The sequence below is a fragment of the Clarias gariepinus genome, chromosome 12 (assembly GCF_024256425.1).
Source record: "Clarias gariepinus isolate MV-2021 ecotype Netherlands chromosome 12, CGAR_prim_01v2, whole genome shotgun sequence".
Lineage (NCBI taxonomy): Eukaryota > Metazoa > Chordata > Actinopteri > Siluriformes > Clariidae > Clarias > Clarias gariepinus.
The window spans coordinates 29,485,814-29,506,649 of NC_071111.1; the positions used below are offsets into that span (position 1 = coordinate 29,485,814).

The 20,836-nt window shown below is 38.5% G+C and overlaps 3 protein-coding genes across 3 annotated transcripts in view; all 3 read right to left on the reverse strand.

Annotated features, from left to right (window-relative positions):
• The window catches only part of LOC128534538 (NACHT, LRR and PYD domains-containing protein 12-like), a 57,797-nt gene extending 50,620 nt beyond the window's left edge, over positions 1-7,177 (reverse strand). Inside the window, exon 1 of the mRNA XM_053509005.1 lies at positions 5,412-7,177. Within this exon, the coding sequence (XP_053364980.1) occupies positions 5,412-7,135 (1,724 nt within the window). The 5' untranslated portion in view covers positions 7,136-7,177. The remainder of the gene's footprint in view (positions 1-5,411) is intronic.
• Positions 1-20,836, reverse strand: part of LOC128534555 (NACHT, LRR and PYD domains-containing protein 12-like) — a 140,636-nt gene that overhangs the window by 104,825 nt on the left and 14,975 nt on the right. The gene's annotated exons all lie outside the window — the stretch shown is intronic.
• The window catches only part of LOC128534130 (NACHT, LRR and PYD domains-containing protein 12-like), a gene marked incomplete at its 3' end in the record, with an annotated part of 189,959 nt that overhangs the window by 52,306 nt on the left and 116,817 nt on the right, over positions 1-20,836 (reverse strand). The gene's annotated exons all lie outside the window — the stretch shown is intronic.

The following is a 20,836-nucleotide window of genomic DNA, read 5'->3' on the forward strand; positions in this document are numbered from 1 at the left end:
TCATACTCGCGCCCTAAAGAGAGCAACTCGTAACCTTAAGCAAAAATGGAGAAAAACTAAATTAGAAGTTTTTCGAATTGCGTTTAAAGACAGTACAGTATGTGCAGCTATAGACAGGCTCTAAAAACGGCTAGGACCGAGCATCTTAGCCAACTGATAGCAAGAAATCAAAACAATCCCAAGTTCTTATTTAGTACAGTAGCCCGCCTAACAAAACCTAAGATGCCTGCAGAGAGTACTCCACAACATTTTAGTAGTGAAGATTTTATGGACTTCTTTAAGGAAAAAAAAAAGCATAAGCATAAGGAAGAAAATAACGGAAGTTCAACCTCTAATAGCATCTCATGATCTAGTTCAGCCTAAAGTTTCACATTTAGTTTTTCAGTGTTTTACAGGTGTAGGACAGGAAGAGCTTTATAAACTTATCACCTCAGCTAATTCAGCAACGTGCCTGTTAGACCCAATCCCAACCAGATTTTTGAAAGAAGTAATGCATACGGTTGGAGAGCCACTTTTAAACATTATTAATTCTTCATTATATCTAGGTCACGTCCCTAAACCTTTCAAGTTGGCAGTTATTAAGCCGCTTCTTAAAAAATCTAACTTGGACGCAAATGAAATAATTTATAGACCGATTTCAAACCCTTTATATCAAAAATATTAGAAAAAGTAGCATCAGCTCAAATATGCACATTTTTGCAGGAAAACAACATCCTTGAAGAATTTCAATCAGGTCTCAGGCCCCATCATAGTACAGAAACTGCACTAGTTAAGATTGCAAACGACTTGTTTTTAGCTTCGGACCAAGGCTGCACCTCAATTCTAGTCTTGCTTGATCATAGTGCTGCATTCGACACTATAGATCATAACATTCTCATAGATCGCTTACAAAATCACATAGGTATTCAGGGACTAAATTAAAGGCATTAAAATGGTTTAGATCATACCTGTCTGATCGATACCATTTTGTAGACCTAAATGGAGAACTGTCTGGTGTAATGCCAGTGAAATATGGGGTCCCACAAGGGTCAGTTTTAGGACCTCTGCTGTTCTCAATATACATGCTTCCCCTGGGTAACATCATTAGAAGACATGGGATTAGTTTCCATTGTTATGCTGATGATACCCAATTATATATCTCAACAAAACCAGACGAAATACCTAAATTGTCTAGATTAACCGAGTGTGTCCAGGACATAAAAGATTGGATGACCAATAACTTCCTTTTACTAAACTCAGACAAGAAAGAGATATTACTCATCGGCCCAATACCAGCACATAACATCTTTCACAATTCAGCCTGCGTTTAGAAGGATGTACTGTTACTACCAGCTCAACAGTAAAAGACCTGGGCGTAATATTAGACAGTAACTTGTCCTTTGAAAATCATATTTCCAATATCACAAAAACAGCCTTTTTCCATCTTAGAAATATCGCCAAACTTAGGAGCATCTTATCCGTATCTGATGCAGAAAAGCTAGTTCATGCATTCATGACCTCCAGACTGGACTATTGTAATGCATTACTAGGTGATTGTCCTGCATCCTCAATAAACAAGCTTCAGTTAGTCCAAAATGCAGCCGCCAGGGTTCTCACCAGATCCAAAAAATATGATCATATAACCCCAATATTATTATCCCTGCACTGGCCACCTGTTCAGGTTTGAATTAATTACAAAATAGTATTACTTACATACAAGGCTTTAAATGGTTTAGCTCCCACATACCTAACCAGTCTTCTAAAACGCTATAATCCGCCACGCTCCTTAAAATCACAAAACTCTGGACTTCTGGTAGTTCCCAGAATTTCAAAATCTACAAAAGGGGGTAGGGCTTTTTCATATTTAGCTCCAAAACTTTGGAATAGCCTTCCAGACAGTGTTCGGGGAGCAGACACAGTTTCCCAGTTTAAAAGTAGACTCAAGACGCATCTCTTTAATCTGGCATACGCGTAACTCATCCCATAACTTCATACTTCAGTACATCTATCCTGAATGGCAACTACGCTAATTCTCTCCATCTGTTCTGTACTTTTCTACCCATACCGAGGCATCTGGAGATTGTACCAGCTTCAGTAGACAAAGGCCAACCCTGCGAGGATCCTGAGGCATCCAGAGAAGGACCAGCTCCAGCTGAATTCTGCCTTATGATTGGAGCTACACATCCTGCTCCTGTGCTCCCAGTGATCCAGACCCCATCTGCCCTCTGCACCTACTGACTCATCCCAATGCTGAACTGGACTTCATGTTAATTTAATGAATCTGTTATATTGTACTCTCAGCTGCATATCACACATGGTGTTATATCATCTCTATGTTATCACCCAAATAAGGATGGGTTCCCTTTTTCAATTCAATTCAATTCAATTTTATTTGTATAGCGCTTTTAGCAATTTTCATTGCCGCAAAGCAGCTTTACATAGTCAAAAGAATTATTTAGGTTTGTATGAAATGTGAATTTGTATGAATCAAAATGGTCAGTTTGTCCCTGGTGAGCAAGCCGAGGGCGACAGTGGCAAGGAAAAACTCCCTGAGATGGTAATAGGAAGAAACCTTGAGAGGAACCAGACTCAACAGGGAACCCATCCTCATTTGGGTGAAACAGAAAGCAGTAAATGATCTGCATTTATACAGTGTATACCTTTTAAGTCTGGTTCCTCTCAAGGTTTCTTCCTATTGCCATCTCAGGGAGTTTTTCCTTGCCACTGTCGCCGTCATCCTTGGCTTGCTCATCAGAGAAATTTCATTCATTTATCTCGTTATTATCTAGACACATTTTTCTCACACATACACAATTTATTATTATTATTAATATTTTATTATTTTATTATTATTATTATTTTTTTTTTAATTTCTTTCATCTTTGTGAAGCTGCTTTGAGACAATGACAATTGTTAAAAGCGCTATATAAATAAAGTTGAATTGACAAAAAAAATGTGTATAAGCAACAATGCTGCGTTGGCCTCTTGCCGTATTTGCGGCTTCTCTCTAAACATGGTCAGCTGACCTCTCTGTGTCACCAGGATTCCACTCGTGATTTGGACAGAAAGTTTTACAAAAGTAAAAACTAAATCCATGAGAACAGATTATAAAGTGTACAACGGCATATAAAAAGTTAGCAGCTTACAGTTTTTTTCGATTGCTAAAACACTATAACCAATCTTCTGAGCTAAAATTTCAAAACCATAATATTTTTCAAAAAGCACTCCTATTTCCCTGAACTATAAACACAATTCCCGAGCTTTAACACATGAGTCAGATTTGGTGAACTGTTATTGCAAAACTCTACACACAAATCCCTAATTTTTTTTGTGCTTACACCATGTGATCATTTAGAAAGCACTAGCATTAAATAATGTTAACTTAAGTCAGAACAGCTTGAGCTCAATTAGCACACAATTAACCAAGTGGAAAAAAGTGGAGTCAAAATTTATCACACCAATCAGAAACTTTGATGAATAGATAAAAGGGCCAAAGTCAGCTCATTCAGGTTGGAAACAATGGATCCAAAGAGATGCAAAGGAAGAGGTCAACGAGGAGGAGGAGGAGGAAGAGGTGGTGAAGGAAGAGGTCAACGAGGAGGAGGATGTGGTGAGGGAAGGGGAAGGAGGACGACATGGTGAAGGAAGAGGGAGAAGAGGTCGAGGACGATGGCGACAAGGAAGAGGAAGAGCAAAGGCCACTTTAGTTGACCATGTCCTTGTCCATGCTATGACTATGATGGAGGCTGAGCAACGACTACAGCCAAATTTAAGTCGCTTCACTTCAGTTCCATCATCAGAACCTTCAGGGAGGAAAACAGATAGGTGTACTTGCAGTAAGACTCCTGTGTACAGTAACTTTTGAGTTTCTGAGTAAGTTTTTTGAGTTTCAGTATGTTTATTTTTTTCCTGTAAAAAGGATGTGTGACAAGTTACAGTAATGAGTGCTTCTATTTTTGATAGGACACGGGGACAACCACCTGGTGGAGGCAGGTTAAGGCTTTTGTCGGAGGAGTAAGAGAAACATGTTAATTGCCAATAATGTAATCCGCCTGCGAGAGATTCAAAGGAGAGTGATTAAGGATGATCATTTTAAATGGATAAATGCCATCAGCCTCTCAATTGACAATTGACCGCATCCTCCGAAAGAACCAATTCCGGATGAAACAGGCATACTGCGTCCCTTTTGAACGAAACTCTGACAGAGTGAAAAACCAACGAGTGGAATATGTTCAGGTATGAGTTTTGATATTGTATGAAGTATTGTGTTTCATCACAGCATGGCAGTTTATGCTGCCATTTCTGCACTCAAACTGTGGTTCAGGGTAGCGATTTACTGTGTTATGTGCTTTGCAGAGAATCTTTGAGGTTAAAGGACAGCCTGTTCCCCATGAAATTATTTTTGTGGATGAGGCAGGTTTAAACCTGACCAAAAGGAGAAGAAGGGGAAGGAAAATAATTGGCCATCGGGCTATTGTAAATGTCCCTGGTCAGCGTGTAGGGAGTGTCACTATGTGTGCAGCCATCAGCCAATGAGGGGTCATATGTTCCAGCTGGACTACAGGGAACCAACACAGCCAGAGTAGCCTCACTACGTTACTGTTTGGGATAACGTCAGCTTCCATCGCGCTGTTCTGGTTTATAACTGGTTTACCAATAACTCAAGATTTTCTAACATCTTTCTGCCTGCATACTCTCACTTTATAAACCCGATAGAGGAGTTATTTTCCGCATGGCGGTGGAAAGTGTACGACAGAACCTTATGTCCATGTTTACCTCCTCCAGGCCATGGAAGAAGCCTGCCTAGACATATCAGTGGATGCATGCCAGGGGTGAATCAGGCATGCAAGAGGATTTTAATCCCCGCTGCCTGGCTAGGGCCACTATAGTCTGTGATGTGGACGAGATCCTCTGGCCTGACCCAGACCAAAGACAGGATGCTGAGGTGGAATAATGTTTTTGGAAAGTGTTGTACTGTATACTAAATGAATAAAAATGTGCCACTGTATATACATTGGTTGCGTCTTTTGTGTTCATCATGTGAAAAGGTTTTTGAGGGGAAGAACCACAAGCCACAATACCTGGCCAGTTTTGGAAATATTGTTTTTAAGTTATTACTCGCCTCCGGAACAATTAAAATTTCTATACTGAGGTATCACTGTACTCTTGTAGTTCAGCATTGTACTAGTGACTTTGGTCAGCTCTCACATTTACATTGTACTTACTGACTACTGTATCTGTAAGCTATATAGTGTGGAATCACATCTACAAACCTGTTTTTTGGATACTGTCCTCATCACTACTAGATGTTTAGAATTTCCTTTAGGATCTATCTATCTATCTATTGCATCTATCTATTGTATATATCTATTCATATATCTATCTATCTATCCAACACTAACAGTAGAAGAGATAAAATCAGATTTACTTACATAGATTTTCTGGATGCTGCAATCACAGGCATCACCTTCAGAAGAAGAGATTCTGTTATCTTATCTTGACTGGTATATTTATTCAGGTTAAACTCTTCCAGCTCCTGTGCTGATGTCAGTAACACAAACACCAGAGCAGACCACTGTGAAGAAGAGAGTTTACGTCGTTTTCCAGATTGCAGGTAGTGTTGGATTTCCTTCACTAGAGAATCATCATCCAGTTCATTCAGACAGTGGAACAGATTGATGGATTTCTCTGGAGGAAGATCTTCTTTGGTCATCTTTTTAATGTACTGAACTGAACGCTTTATATTCAGGGAGTTACTTCCTGTATTTGTTACTAAGGTCTGTAGGAGTTTCTGATTGCGCTCCAGTGAGAGACCCACGAGAAAGCGAAGGAAAAGATCCAGATGTCCAGTCTGACTTTTTAAAGCTTCATCTACAGCACACTTGTGGACACTTGAGATTGCCCTTACTTTTGCCCTCCATTTAGTGTGCAAATTTTGTTCGAGAGTGTTTTTCTTTTTCATCATGAACATCTGGTGCACATACAGAGCTGCGAGGTGTTCCTGAATACTCAGATGAACAAAGCAGTACACTTTACTCTGGTGAAGCCCAAACTCTTCTTTGAACATCTGCGTACACACACCTGAGTACACTGCTGCTTCTCTCACATCAATGCCACACTCTCTCAGGTCTTCCTCATAGAAGATCAGGTTCCCTTTCTTCAGCTGCTCAAAAGCCAGTTGTCCCAGTTTAAGAAGTATTTCTTCATCATTCTCCTGCTCCTTTAAGTACTTTTCTCTTATGATGTTTATCTGAATGATGAGGAAGTGTATGTACATTTGAGTCAGAGTCTTGGGGACCTCTCCACTCTCTGCTTCACACAACATTCTCTCTAGAACAGCGGCTGAAATCCAGCAGAAGACTGGGATGTGACACATGATGTAGAGGCTTCTTAATGACTTCAGGTGTGTGATGATGTTATTGGCCAGGCTCTGATCACTGATCCTCTTCCTGAAGTACTCCTCCTTCTGTGGGTCATTGAACCCTCGTACCTCTGTGACTCGATGGACACACTCAGAGAGGATTTGATCAGCTGCTGCTGGTCGGGAGGTGATCCAGATGAGAGCAGAGGGAAGCAGATTCCCTTTGATCAGGTTTATCAGCAGCACAGGCACTGATACTGGTTCAGTTACATTGCACACACTCACTGTGTTCTGGAAATCTAGAGAAAAACGACACTCGTCCAGTCCATCAAAAATAAATAGAACATTTGCCAAACTGTACATTTCGGTTTCTTTTGTTTCTTTAAAAAAGACATAAAGGAGCTCCATCAGACTTAGTTTCTGGTCCTTCATCAAATTCAGCTCTCTGAAAGGAAGTGGAAATATGAGGTGGACGTCCTGATTTGTTTTCCCTTCAGCCCAGTCCAGACTGAACTTCTGCACAGAGACAGTTTTTCCGATGCCAGCGACTCCCTTTGTCAGCACAGTTCTGATGGGTTCGTCTTGTTCAGATAAGGGCTTAAAGATGTCATTGCATTGGATTGGTGTTTCCTCTGTTATTCTCCTGGATGCTGCCTCGATCTGTCTCACCTCATGTTCTTTATTGACGTCTCCACTGTCTCCCTCTGTGATGTAGAGCTCCGTGTAGATCTCATTCAGGAGTGTTTGGGTTCCCAGGTTCATCATCACTCCATTCACACACTGAAATTTCTTCATCAGATTTAATTTGAACTTTTTCTGGAATTCTTTAATAGCTGGGTTGTTCCTGTGGGACGATGAAGCAGAAAGATGCAGTGAGACAGTTAATAATCACTCTGTAGTTAATAACAAGTCACATTCGTGTTGTTGGTTTTGATCTAGCCCTGTGTCTGTGATGAACTTTTGAAATCTGTTCATTTCCTGCTGTAAAACACTGTGGACAATGTGGAGAACAATTCAAGACAAGTGGCATCACTAAGACTTTATAGTCAACAATTTTAGCCCCAATTTTGCCACAATAAATACACAAACATTCAGAGAACACATTGGGCTCTTTTTCGCTTTACATTTATGTGGGATGTGACTCAACACACTGTTTATCTTGTGCATCTTCTTTGGTAGAAGACACAGTAACTCCACTTTCTCTTTTATAGTCCTCTGCTTTAAAGTTCATCTGCATCCTAAATGTTTCGGCAGTGTAGAGACCACTTTAGATGTGTAACCTGGTTAATAAGATGACGTTCACATCACAAATGAACTACTCCACTGCAATCTGAGTAATGTGTTTACCAACTTTTTTTTTAGGAATCAGACTGACACTGACTAAAATGTTCTCCGTATATTATAACTGATTATCAATAAAACACAGAGCCAGACTTAAAAGCTGTAACTCTACAAGATCAAGTTCAAGTTCAAGTTATTTGTCACATGCACAATCATACAGAGTACAATATGCAGCGAAATGATTTTTGCGACCACACAGTCGCGACGGCAGCCACCTAACCGGCGCCATCATAGAAAATAAGGAATAAGATACATTAGGATAACGAGGGTAAAAAATCCCCTCCCAGAATGTCCTTCGAAAAGGGCAGTGTGCGATCAGGGGTGAAAAAATACCTCAGCAACAAGCACAGAAAAACATGTAATCACAAGACATAAACATTGCAACGATGAGGGTACAGGGGATAGGAAATGTCCAATGTAGGCAAACAGCTCCAGTCCCTGCAGCTAAAGAGCGCTGGTCCCGATTCCGCCTACCCACACTGAAGGGAATAAGCACACGAAGGCGTTGGATATGGGGAAGGTAGAGTGTCTATCTGTAGCTGTTCTGTGAGTGCGTGAGTGCGTGCGTGTCAGTTTGTAAGCCTGTAACATCCCGTAATAGTCAGCGCCAGTTGTCCTTGAAGGGGGTGGGGAGTAGGATTCCAGAGTGTCTCGTTATCTTGGTCTTCGGGGAGTTAGTTATGTCTCCAGCCATGGCCTTGAAATGCAGTAGCTGGAAAGAAAAAGGGCAGCCAAAAAAGAAAAAACATATTTTCCAGGTTTCGATCAATATCTGCCAATTTCACAGATATTTAATGTCCATTACTGGTCTCCAGGTCTGTCCAAATCACGTTGCATAGCTGCTAGTCTCACCAAGATGTTATCCAATTTGCGGTCCAGAACCACAGTCTGATTACTGACAGCTCTCGTCACCACTATTTCCCAGCCAGCCAGTCTCTTGGGGTTGAGACTGACTGCTTTTAAAATTTTACGATATCCAAGTATCCCACCTAATCCAATCAGCAGAATTCCAGTTATCAGAGTTCCGAATAGGTAGATATCTTCAACATCCTCCAGAGACAATGCGGCCAGGCACACAATGCGCCACTTCTCCCAACCGTCCATCGTGTATCCAGCAGCAAACGTCTCAGCAGGACAAGTAGGTTCCCCAGAACCCACATTTCTCGTCGAGAAGATCGTGTCAATTGCATTCAGAGACCACTTGATCAAATCCATATTCCTTTTTTTTTATTTTCAAGAGCAAGACGAGGAGAGTCTCTGAATAGTATTCACAAGACAGACAAGAGAAGCAAGCGGGGGAGAGATACAGTAAGGGAGGGAGAGCAGATGCGACCGGCTTCGTCAAAAGCAAGAGAGGAGAGATGCTTATGGCTTGGTGTTCTGTCAGTGGATAAATGGAGCTAAGAGCTGGTCTAGACTGCAGTGACTCTAGTAGGGCTGCAACTAACGATTATTTTGATAATTGATTAGTTGGGCGATTATGTTTTCGGTTAATCGATTAATCGGATAAAACCTAACCGCTTCTTTAATTTTATATTTTGTTTATAAATATAAAAAAAAACATAAATCAGGGTATTATTTATGTATAAAAATAAACTTTTAAAAATGCGAAAGCCACATATAGAGTTTAATAATCTTTAATTTTGACATTTTAAACCTTAAATGAAATGTAGTATATAATATATACAGTATAAATAAAAAAAAATATATATAGTGAGAGAGAGAGTTTAAAAAATACACTGATATATTCAGTTGATAAAATATAAACAGCTAAAATAATGTAATTTTGTATAATAAAATAATATATGCATAAGTAAAACCACAGTAAATTACAAGTTAACTTTGTAGTGGACTATAAAAAAAATAAAAAAAACTGTAGAAATGCAAAAAGCTAATAGTCACAAATATACTGTTATTTGCATTCGCTGAAAACCACAACAATCCCTTAATGTAATATTCTACTGTTATTCGCAGCGTGTAAATTAAGCTAATCTAAAGTAGCGCCATTTAACTAATCACTATTGCTCATGAGGTGATTGCGCAATGTGATGCTAGCGAGTAGCACGTGAACAGATCTAGCGCGACTGTCCCGAAGTTAGCAAACAGTTTAAACAAAAGCACTTAAACTATACCACTTTTACACGATAAGAAGATACAGATTTTACTGACCCTGCTGACATTTCGCCATCCGTAACACCAACACATTTTCTTTTTAAGTGTTTGTGCATAACATGCCATGTAAGCTCGGTCTTGCATAGCGTGCAGGTTACCGTCTTCTTAGAGGCGTTTAATGTAAATTGCTATCAAACCTTGGAGGACTCGGGGCGCGCGCTTTATCCTGCAGACGCTTCTTTAACCTCCATTGCGCGAGCGGCTGTGTATCTGTGTGTATTTGTGCATCTTGTGGTCGCGCTACTCAGTGACGTAACAGGCCCAACTAATCGATAACGGCATTCGTTGACAACGAATTTCATTATTGATAATTATCGATTTTATTGATTAGTTGTTGCAGCCCTAGACTCTAGTGTGATAGAATATTTTAAATCAACTCTGTGTGTCTGACTAAAAGTCTACATAATCATGGGTCAGTTAGAGATGCAGACTTGGAATATGTGGACATGTAAGAAAGAACAAGATGTACAGAGAGGAAAGGTCTTGGTCTATCTACGTTAACAGAAACTCAGAGTCAGGAGATGTAACGCGCCTGTTTATTAACACCCCAGGGAACAGCCGTGTTGTTTTATTAAACATGATGTGTTTTATGAGACGTCACTATGACCTGCTCTGTTAGAATATATAAGACACTGTGAGATGAGGGGAGTTACCTCTCTCTTACAGACGCCTCTGCAGTGTGTGTAACTGAGACGTCCAGCTACCACGTTTAGCACGTTTATCTGCTACCACGTGAGCTGCGGCTCATTAATCTTTGAGAAAATGAACCAAGTCTAGTCCATAGTTATGGCGCCACCTAGCAGTAAGGTCAGGAAACGCACACCCCTAATGACTCCTGCGGAGATGCGGCGGTAAAATCATTATTCTGGCTGAGTACCATCTGTAGATTTATATGAAAAGTTAAGGACTAAAATACCTAGACACAGTTGGATACTGTTGTTTTAAAATAATAACTACAATGTGACCAGAATGATATATTAATGACATCAAAATTGTATATGAATGTAAACAAAAACTAAATAATAATAAATAAAAATATAGGGAATATAGGAGGGGGGGGGTTGAAATAAAATTAACTACAGCCTGGATGTGACACCAGTCCATTACACAGAGAGACAAGTTATATTAGCCAATCCACTTACCTGTATTGTTGTAACATGTGGATTCCAACCTTCCGCCGCTTAGGAAACCTACACAGACAAGAGGAGAACATGTGAAACTCCACACATACAGTGACTGGGAGCTCTGGAGCTGTGAGACAGATACTGGTACTTTATTAAAAGAACATTTATTCAGGAATTCAATACACTTTTCTGTCAGTCTGCAGGTACTTTCATTATCTGTCTGTATGACTTCAAATATTTAAACAAGGGTTTCATTTTCCTCAGTCATACTTTTATTTTCTTCATGAATAATAATAATATTATTATAATAGCTGCAGTAGAAGTTTATGAGAAACATGCTTAATTTGTCTTCAACTTCAAAATTACCACTGAACAAATACACTAGTTATTTAAGCAGTGTTGCCAACTTGGAGACTTTATTATATTTGGCGAGTATTCAGGCCCCTCTAATGACTTTTTTAAATAGGTGCTACTAAATTAGTATTATGAGCAGAGTATAGCTGGACTATTTAAAAGCAAAATAAATCTTTGAGGGTCAGAAATCTGGCTGATAAGCAAGTGATCAAATACTTATTTGACACAGTAATTCATAAATAAATGGTTTAAAAAAAATAAAATGTGATTTCCGGATTTTTCTTTTTAGATTCTGTCTCTCGCAGTGGAAATGCTCCTATGCTGAAAATTGTAGACCCTCCATGATTTCTAAGTAAGAGAACTTGACCTCAATGTGTGTATATATACATATACACTGTGTTCCAAATTATGCAAATTGGGTGCAAGTGTCAAACATTAAATGTTTATTTTTTTAATTAAACTCATGGATGGTGTTGTGTCACAGGCTGTTTGGATCACTGAAATGAATCTCAGACACGTCATAATTAGTTTGCCAGATAAACCCAATTAAAGAAAAAGTACTGAAGAAGGTTGTTCCACATTATTAAGCAGGCCACAGGTTTCAAGTGATATGGGAAAAAACAAAAAAACAAAAAAAAAAAAACAGTATCTCTATGCTGCCGAAAAGCGTCAAATAGTGCAATGCCTTGGACAAGGTATAAAAACAGATATTTCAAGAAAACTTAAACGTGATCATCATACTGTGAAGACATTTGTGGCTGATTCAGTGCACAGATGGGTTCGTGCAGATAAAGGCAGAATGAGGAAGGTTTCTGCCAGACAAATTCATCGGATTAAAAGCAGCTGCTAAAATGCCATTACAAAGCATGAAACGGGTATTTGAAGCTGCTGGTGCCTCTGGAGTCCCACGAAAATCAAGGTGTAGGATCCTTCAGAGGCTTGCAGTTGTGCATAAACCTTCTATTCGGCCACCCCTAACCAATGCTCACAAGCAGAAACGGTTGCAGTGGGCCCAGGCATACATAAAGACTAATTTTTAAACAGTCTTGGTTACTGATGAGTATTGTGCAACCCTGGATGGTCCAGATGGATGGAGTAGTGGATGGTTGGTGGCTGGCCACCATGTCCCAACATGCCTGCGACATCAGCAAGGAGGTGCCAGGGTCATGTTTTGGGCCAGAATCATGGGAAGAGAGCTGGTAGGCCCCTGTAGGCAGGGGTTAAAGTAAAAAAAAAAATCCTGAGCTTTTTTTTTTTTAGGGGGGCACAGTTGTCAAGGAGGATGCTGGTAACTTGTCTCCACTCAAGACCACAAGTCTGCATGCCATTTTTAAGTTCCAGCATGAGGTTGGGGCATTTGCAATGTTGACTTTTCCGTTTGCCAGATGTTGTGTTATTACTCTGTTGCTTTCATTATCAAAAAAGTGAACAAGCACATTGAGTATTTTATCCATATTCAAGGTTGTTGCTTCATCAACATTGAGTGAGAACATGCATTTTTTTAGTTTCTCAGACAAACATTTTTTGAACTGTAATGCAATTCCATGAGTGTTCATGTACAGTAACCCGCATGTTGATTTAAAACCGACAGGCTAGTTAACGCTTTTTTGTCTTCTGCCATTTTTTTATTATTTTTTTTTTTTAAACAGGGTGACCAGTGGATGCGAAATTCTGAATGACAAATTATCTTCTGCTATAAATGTGCACAAACGTATTTTTAAATCGCAGACACGGTCAGTCATCAACAACGGTGTGTCAGCTGTAACAGTTGCTCCCGGCAACGTGGTGGTAAGTTTGAGTGCACGGGCAGCGGCTCTATGACCGGAGTCTAAATCATGACGAGCAAGCACTTTCTTACTGCTGCTGGCACACAGTAGCTTCCTCGAGCAAATCGTGCAGAAACAAGCCCCGGGCTCTCTCAGTTTCTTGCACCAACTGCCAAAAGGCTCGCCATCTCTACTTTCTTCAATCCACGCCCAGCGCCATTTATTTTTGAGTCCTTTGTCTATTTCTAGGACATCATCCCTAGGCTTCATAAACTTGCGCTCCATTTTTTTTCTCCGACAACGCTAACGTGACATTGACGTATGGGTGTCAATCATACCGTGTTTCAAGGACCCGCCCTTCTCTGCTTCTGATAGGCTTGTAACGTTAGTTAAAGCTGCGTTCCTCTTATATGATTGGTAGGTGAAATAAATTGGCTCGAAAATATTAAACCTTTTTTTCCCCTCACGGCCGCACGCCGGAGTTCCGGCACGGTGCCGGAATACTTTAAGCCCTGTGTAGGGTCCCTGAAGGTGTAAAAATGACCTCTGCAAAGTATATTGACTGACCACTTTCTTCCATGGTAATAAAAGAAGAACCATGCCTTCCGTAACAAAATCATCTTCATGCACGACAATGCACCATCTAAGGCTGCAAAGAATACCTCTGTGTGATTGGCTGCTATGGGCATAAAAGATCATGGTGTGGCCCTAACCTCAAACCCAAAACCTTTGGAGCATCCTCAAGCAAAAGATCTATGAGGGTGGGAGGCTGTTTGCATCAAAACAGCAGCTCTGGGAGGCTATTCTGACATCCTGCAAAGAAATTCAAGCAGAAACTGTCCAAAAACTCAAGTTCAATGGATGCAAGGATTGTGAAGGTAATATTAAAGAAGGGGTCCTACTGTATGTAAAGATGCAACATGCCCTGTTAGGATGTTATTGATTAAAATAGTTTTTAATTTCAGTGAATATGACCCCCTAAAGCTGCAAATTCAACAAAAGCCCATTTTCAGTTCTTTACAGCTTATAAAATGTTTTAACTCTGTTGTGCATAATAATTTGGAACAAATTATTGTAATGCATTCAGTTTTTTTTTTTTTAAATAAATATCAATAGGACGTTTGTTCAATAAAATTCAAATTATACACTTATGGTTGATAACTAGAAAATTATACTGACTGTCATTTGCATTGACTAATTATAAAAATCAGAGAAAGATATCATTTGCGTAATAATTTGGAACGTAGTATATTGTATATATACACACATACTACCGTTCAAAAGTTTGGGGTCACTTGCAAATTTCTTTGTTTAGTGATTTATTTTCTACATTCTACAACAATAATGGGGATTTCAAAACTATAAAATAACATATGGAATTAGGTAGTTACGTAACAAAAACAACAGTTAGTTGTTATTTTAAGACACAGAGGTTGGCCTTTCTGTAATAGTTCTTGCAAGAACAGTATTGTCAAGTGCATTTGCAAAATCCGTCCAGCACCATAATGAAACTGTCTCCCATGAAGGCCGTCCCAGGAGGGCGAGACCAAAACCTACCTCTGCCGCAGACGAGAAGTTTATTTAGAGTTATCAGCCTGAAAAATGACCAATTAACAGCACCTCAGATTAGAGGCGTTATGAAGTCAAGTCTTTACAGAGCAGAAGTAGCAGAAACATCTCACCATTAACTGTTCAAAGGAGATTAATGCATTTTTTGGACGCCTTCAGCATTCCTTTACAATGTAGAAAGAAATAAAAATCAGGAACCATCATAGAGTTAGAGAGTGACCCCAAACTTTTGAACGGTAGTGTATGTGTGTGTGTGTGATATATATATATATATATATATATATATATATATATATATATATATATATAAAAGCAGGATATTTGACAAAAAATAATCATTTGTATAGTTCTAAACATATTTAGGGTGTTTTGTACCTACTCACTTTTTGTCATGACATTATTTAAATTACGCAATGATGTCATTTAGCGACTTCTAGTGACTTTTAGGACAGCCAATAGCTACTTTCCTTACTGAGGATTTGGCAACACTGTATTTAAGTGAAAGCACTGAGTGTCCCAAAAAGTTTGACATCATTTCATAGTCCAACACCAAAGCCAATTCTTTATTGAATAATTTCACATTTTATGTAAAACTAAAGTTTTATGATGGAGATGGATCGGGCATGCCAGTGATAATATAAAATGTTATAAAAATGTGAAACTTACAAATTAAAAATCGAAATGGACACCTGGGTATTGTAATAATATACAAACTGTAACTAACTTCTTAATTTAACAAGAAAGTAATTTTACACAAGTCTAACATAGCATAAACATGTTAAACTCTGACTCAATGACAAGTTGTGACTGCTAGTATTTTTATTGATAGTTAAACCTCTGAATAAATAATTACTCATATGTACTGATTTCATATTTTCCTATGAAAAGTGAATCACTAAAATACTAGACACGGTTGGATACTGTTTTAATTCCAGTTATTTACTGTATAGCTGGTATGGCATAAACCCATCACTCTGAATAAAAAGGTCATGTGTTCTGAAGAAAAATAAAATTAAAGCGTTCCAGACATTTTTAAAGAAACTTTCTAAAAAGATTTCTAAACATTCCAAACAGACAGTAAATCAATACACCTTTCTCTCAGTCTGAAGGTCCTTACACTATCTGTCTGTATGATTTACAAATATTTCAACGATGCTTTTCCACTTTCCAATCTCACATCAGAGACGTGCAGAGTTTTATTATTAATAGCTAAAGTGTTGGGTTTACACAGCACACCTAAAAAAAAAAAAAAAAAAAAGATTTAAAGGTTTTAAAATTGGAACAATCAGTTTTGAATAGTCACCTGACTGACTCATTTATTTTATTTAATTTTTTTTGTGGTGGTGAAAAACGGTAACGCTCAAACAAAAATGTACAGGAAAAAGACAAAAAATCCACTCTGGGTCTCAAAATCCTTGCCCGACGTAAATGTAATTCTCTTCGAATTAAGGCAGCCTCCTCATCTATGGGATCCTCCAAAAAAGGACAAGCCATTCTCCTAACTGTCTTCTCGGTTTGTGTCCGAAATGTGGGTAATGAATGATTAAGGCTACGGCGAAATACCGCTGCGTCTTTAAAAAAGGGGAGGAGACCGACAGAAACTCCGAGTTCAGAGAATAAAACCTGCTCCCGACCAGGTTAGGTTCACAGAGTAAGTTACCATGGGAACTGACTCTGAGTAATAGTTACCTCTCTTTCAGAAACAGGCTTGAGTTACCCTGCTTTCTCGGGTTTGACAAACCTGCCTTTTTGAAACGGAAAACTCAGACCTTCTCTTATCTCAGGGTTACCAAACTCTGAGTTTTCACTTAACCTCCTTTCTGAAACAGGCCCCAGGAGATTTATAAATCTACCAAAACCAAACCAAACCTTACAGCATGACGCAGAAACAGACAATTCACAACAACCTAAATTCACAGATGCCAGACAAACAAACTAAACTGAGACAAACTATTTATAACCAACTTAGCTTACCTCGGTTTAGGTGCGCTCCCATCACCTGACCGAGGTGCACTCTGGGAAATGAAGTTTAAACAACAAAAACTCAAAAAACACAAATGAAGACAGAATGGAGTCCAGGGGCATGGCGCCCTCTGGTGGCTAACCGTGACACACACACACACACACACACACACACACTCCTCCCTGAGCCCTCGGTAAACATCATTGTAAAGTGGATTGGAGAGAAAAGAGCTGTTCATTTACTATAAAAAAATGACAAAAAATTTGTAATATAAAAAATATATATAAAAAAAAACATAATATGATCTGTTCTATAGCCCATCTGCTTTAACTTTGTTTTTTTATTATTATTCTAAGACAACCTTTCAGTTTTGTAAATATTCTAGTTATAATGTGTTAAGTTCTAACTTTAGGTTAAACGTTTTTGAAAATTAGACCATCCAGCTAAGATAAATGTTGTAAAATCTGGATTAAGGATATTTTATTTTATTTTGTTTTATTTATTTAATTTTTATTTTTCAGTTTTCCCCCTGAGGGATTGCCACATTATTGTGGTCAGGGGGTTTGCATGCCTCAGTGACCTTAAGATCTATACCAGCAGGACTTTAGTCTTCAAGTGGGACACCCAAGTTGGACAGGTCTGAAGGTAGAGACCTGACAAAGTGCATTCCACTTCTCCAGGCTTCTGATGCAGCTAACAACACAATTCAGCAAGGATAATACTGTTACTATAAGCACAGGGGGAAAAACAGTGCTCGAACATGATGTGTACACATGATGCCCCCTTCATATTTCTGACTGCCCCCCATATGTGCCTGTCTAGAACCGGCCCTGACACTACAGTAGTTATTGAAGCAGTTTTGCCAACTTGGTGACTTTACTGCTATATTTAGCGAGTATTCAGACCCCTCTAGCGACATTTTTTAAAAAGCGACTAGCGACTTTTTCTTGTGTTACTGGAAACTTTTGGAGACTTTGATGTGTCCATATATTTTAATATACATAAAACAAACAAACAAACAAAAAAAAAAAACTTACTCCGCCAGATTGTCTCTTTTGGGTCACCAAAGCCAATTCTTGCTCAAATGATCTCAAATTTTAACAAGATGTGTAAAACTAAACAAGTTTTATGATGGAGATGAATCGGGCGTGCCAGTGATAATATGAAATGTCTTAATATCAACTTAAAATATTATAAAATATTATTAATAAATAAATTTAAAATCGAAATCGACACCTGGGTATTGTAATAATATACAAACTGTAACTAACTTTTTAATTTAACAAGAAAGTAATTTTACACAAGTCTAACATTTTATTGAGTCAGAGATTAACGTGTTCATGCTAAGTTCTGACTGATAGTATTTTTATTGATAGTTAAACCTCTGAATAAATAATTACTCATATGTACTGATTTCATATTTTCCTATGAAAAGTGAATCACTTAAATACTAGACACGGTTGGATACTGTTTTAATTCCAGTTATTTACTGTATAGCTGGTATGGCATAAACCCATCACTCTGAATAAAAAGGTCATGTGTTCTGAAGAAAAATAAAATTAAAGCGTTCCAGACATTTTTTAAGAAACTTTCTAAACATTCCAAACAGACAGTAAATCAATACACCTTTCTCTCAGTCCGAAGGTCCTTACACTATCTGTCTGTATGATTTACAAATATTTCCACCATGTCTCCACTTTCCAATCTCACATCAGAGACACGCAGATTTTTATTATTATAAGCTAAAGTATTGGATTTACACAGCACACCTTTAAAAAAAAAAGGTTTCACCTGACTGGTGATAATATTGTATCTGACACATCACTGGTGATTCTCATGTCTGTTAATTTCCTCTTATTTTTTAAATTACTGCTCAATAATTAAACCAGTTATTTAAGTTAAAACATCGTATCATCACTTAATACTGTTACAGTATTATAAAAATACCTCACCTAACATTACTGCTGCTATTGATGCTGTAACACTACATGAGTGTTGATAACTGTACAGGTCAGTGCTATAATAATGGAAAACTCATGAGGCGTGTCTGAAAGAGTTCATCTGATGCAGAACTTCTGCAGGACTCATCGCTGTGTCACATCATAGACTACAGGATAACATTTAATATTGCTGGGTATAAGAGACCTGGAGGTAAAGTTCTGTAGAACAGAGTATTACATACCATGATAATAAAATATTTACACTAGGTTTGTCCCAGAATTCCCCTGTAACTGTGACTTCAACAGTGACATTAACAGTGAGGAGACGTTACCTGTGTAGAGGTGATGAAACTCCACCACTAAAATTCGCAGGAGGCTTCATAGACCTCGCACTCTTCATGGAGACACCGCTGGGTGATGGGGATCCTGGTCTGTTTCCATAGAATTTACTGTACAACATTACAGACAGTCCTTTAGAGATTTATATTCACTCTTTACTCATTTTAACTGAATTCTTAATTTAGCCGCGACTTTATTTTACTTATAATAAACAGAGTAACATTTTCATGATAAGATGTGACTGACTTTTTAATGTTGGTAAAACGTCTGAATAAGTTTTTTCTTTTTATCCTTTTTGTAACTTCATAGATTTGTATGAAAAGTTAAAAATAGATGCAGGATTATTTTTAATAGTCTATATAAATGCCTTTTTAAATGTGGGCTATTGTTGCTTACTTACAATATTTGTTGATTAAATAAAAAAAATGTAAACCAAAAAAATTTATAATTAAAATGGGCTCGGGATGTTAAGCCGACATTGTAATCCTCCTCTTTAACTTCCTGCGTCGTCTAATCAGCGCCCAACCGCACGCATAAAGTTTTCCAGAGCGCACCGGCAGAAGTAGACTAATGATCATGAATGCGTCGGGAAAAACAGCAAGGAGACTGACTCTGATTAATTTAATAAAATTAATTATCGTCATCTCCCCAGTAGTGGATGCGCCAATAATTCACGTTTCATACAAATTACATGATCTTAAATTTGTTTTTCATAAGTTTAAATAAAAGCAGACATTTCAATTCTATACAAAATTTTTTTTTCACGGCATATACACACAGAGCTTCAGTTTATTTCCTGACGCACTTAAATTCACTAAAACCGATACAAAACAGCGAATCTTATAAAGTCTTAAAGAGTTTATGTAGCTTATAAAGTTTTATTATATAGTCTTTGCACATTTGTCTGACGATGGAGAAAAAGGGGGTGTGTCAATAACTTTGACACACCCCCTTTTTCTGATATACAGTTGTGGCCAAAGGTTTTGAGAATGACACAAATATTAGTTTTTACAAAGTTTGCTGCTAAACTGCTTTTAGATCTTTGTTTCAGTTGTTTCTGTGATGTACTGAAATATAATTACAAGCACTTCATACGTTTTAAAGGCTTTTATCGACAATTACATGACATTTATGCAAAGAGTCAGTATTTGCAGTGTTGGCCCTTCTTTTTCAAGACCTCTGCAATTCGACTGGGCATGCTCTTAATCAACTTCTGGGCCAAATCCTGACTGATAGCAACCCATTCTTTTATAATCACTTCTTGGAGTTTGTCAGAATTAGTGGGTTTTTTGTTTGACCACAAGTTCTCAATGGGTTTAAGATCTGGTTAGTTTCCAGGCCATGGACCCAAAATTTCAACGTTTTGGCCTCCGAGCCACTTAGTTATCACTTTTGCCTTATGGTGCTCCATCGTGCTGGAAAATGCATTGTTCACCAAACTGTTGTTGGATTGTTGGAAGAAGTTGTTGTTGGAGGGTGTTTTGGTACCATTCTTTATTCATGGGTGTGTTTTTGGGGCAAAATTGTGAGTGAGCCCAATCCCTTGGATAAGAAGCAACCCCACACATGAATGGTCTCAGGATGCTTTACTGTTGGCATGACACAGGACTGATGATAGGGCTTACCTTTTCTTCTCCGGACAAGCCTTTTTCCAGATGCCCCAAACAATCAGAAAGAGGCTTCATTGGAGAATATGACTTTGCCCCAGTCCTCAGCAGTCCAGTCACCATACTTTCTGCAGAAGTTCAATCTGTGACTGATGGTTTTTTTGAAGAGAAGTGGCTTCTTTGCTGCTCTTCTTGACACCAGGCCATCTTCAAAAGTCCTCGCCTCACTGTGCGTGCAGATGCGCTCACACCTGCCTGCTGCCCCTCCTGAGCAAGCTCTGCACTGGTGGCACTCCGATCTCGCAGCTGAATCCTCTTTAG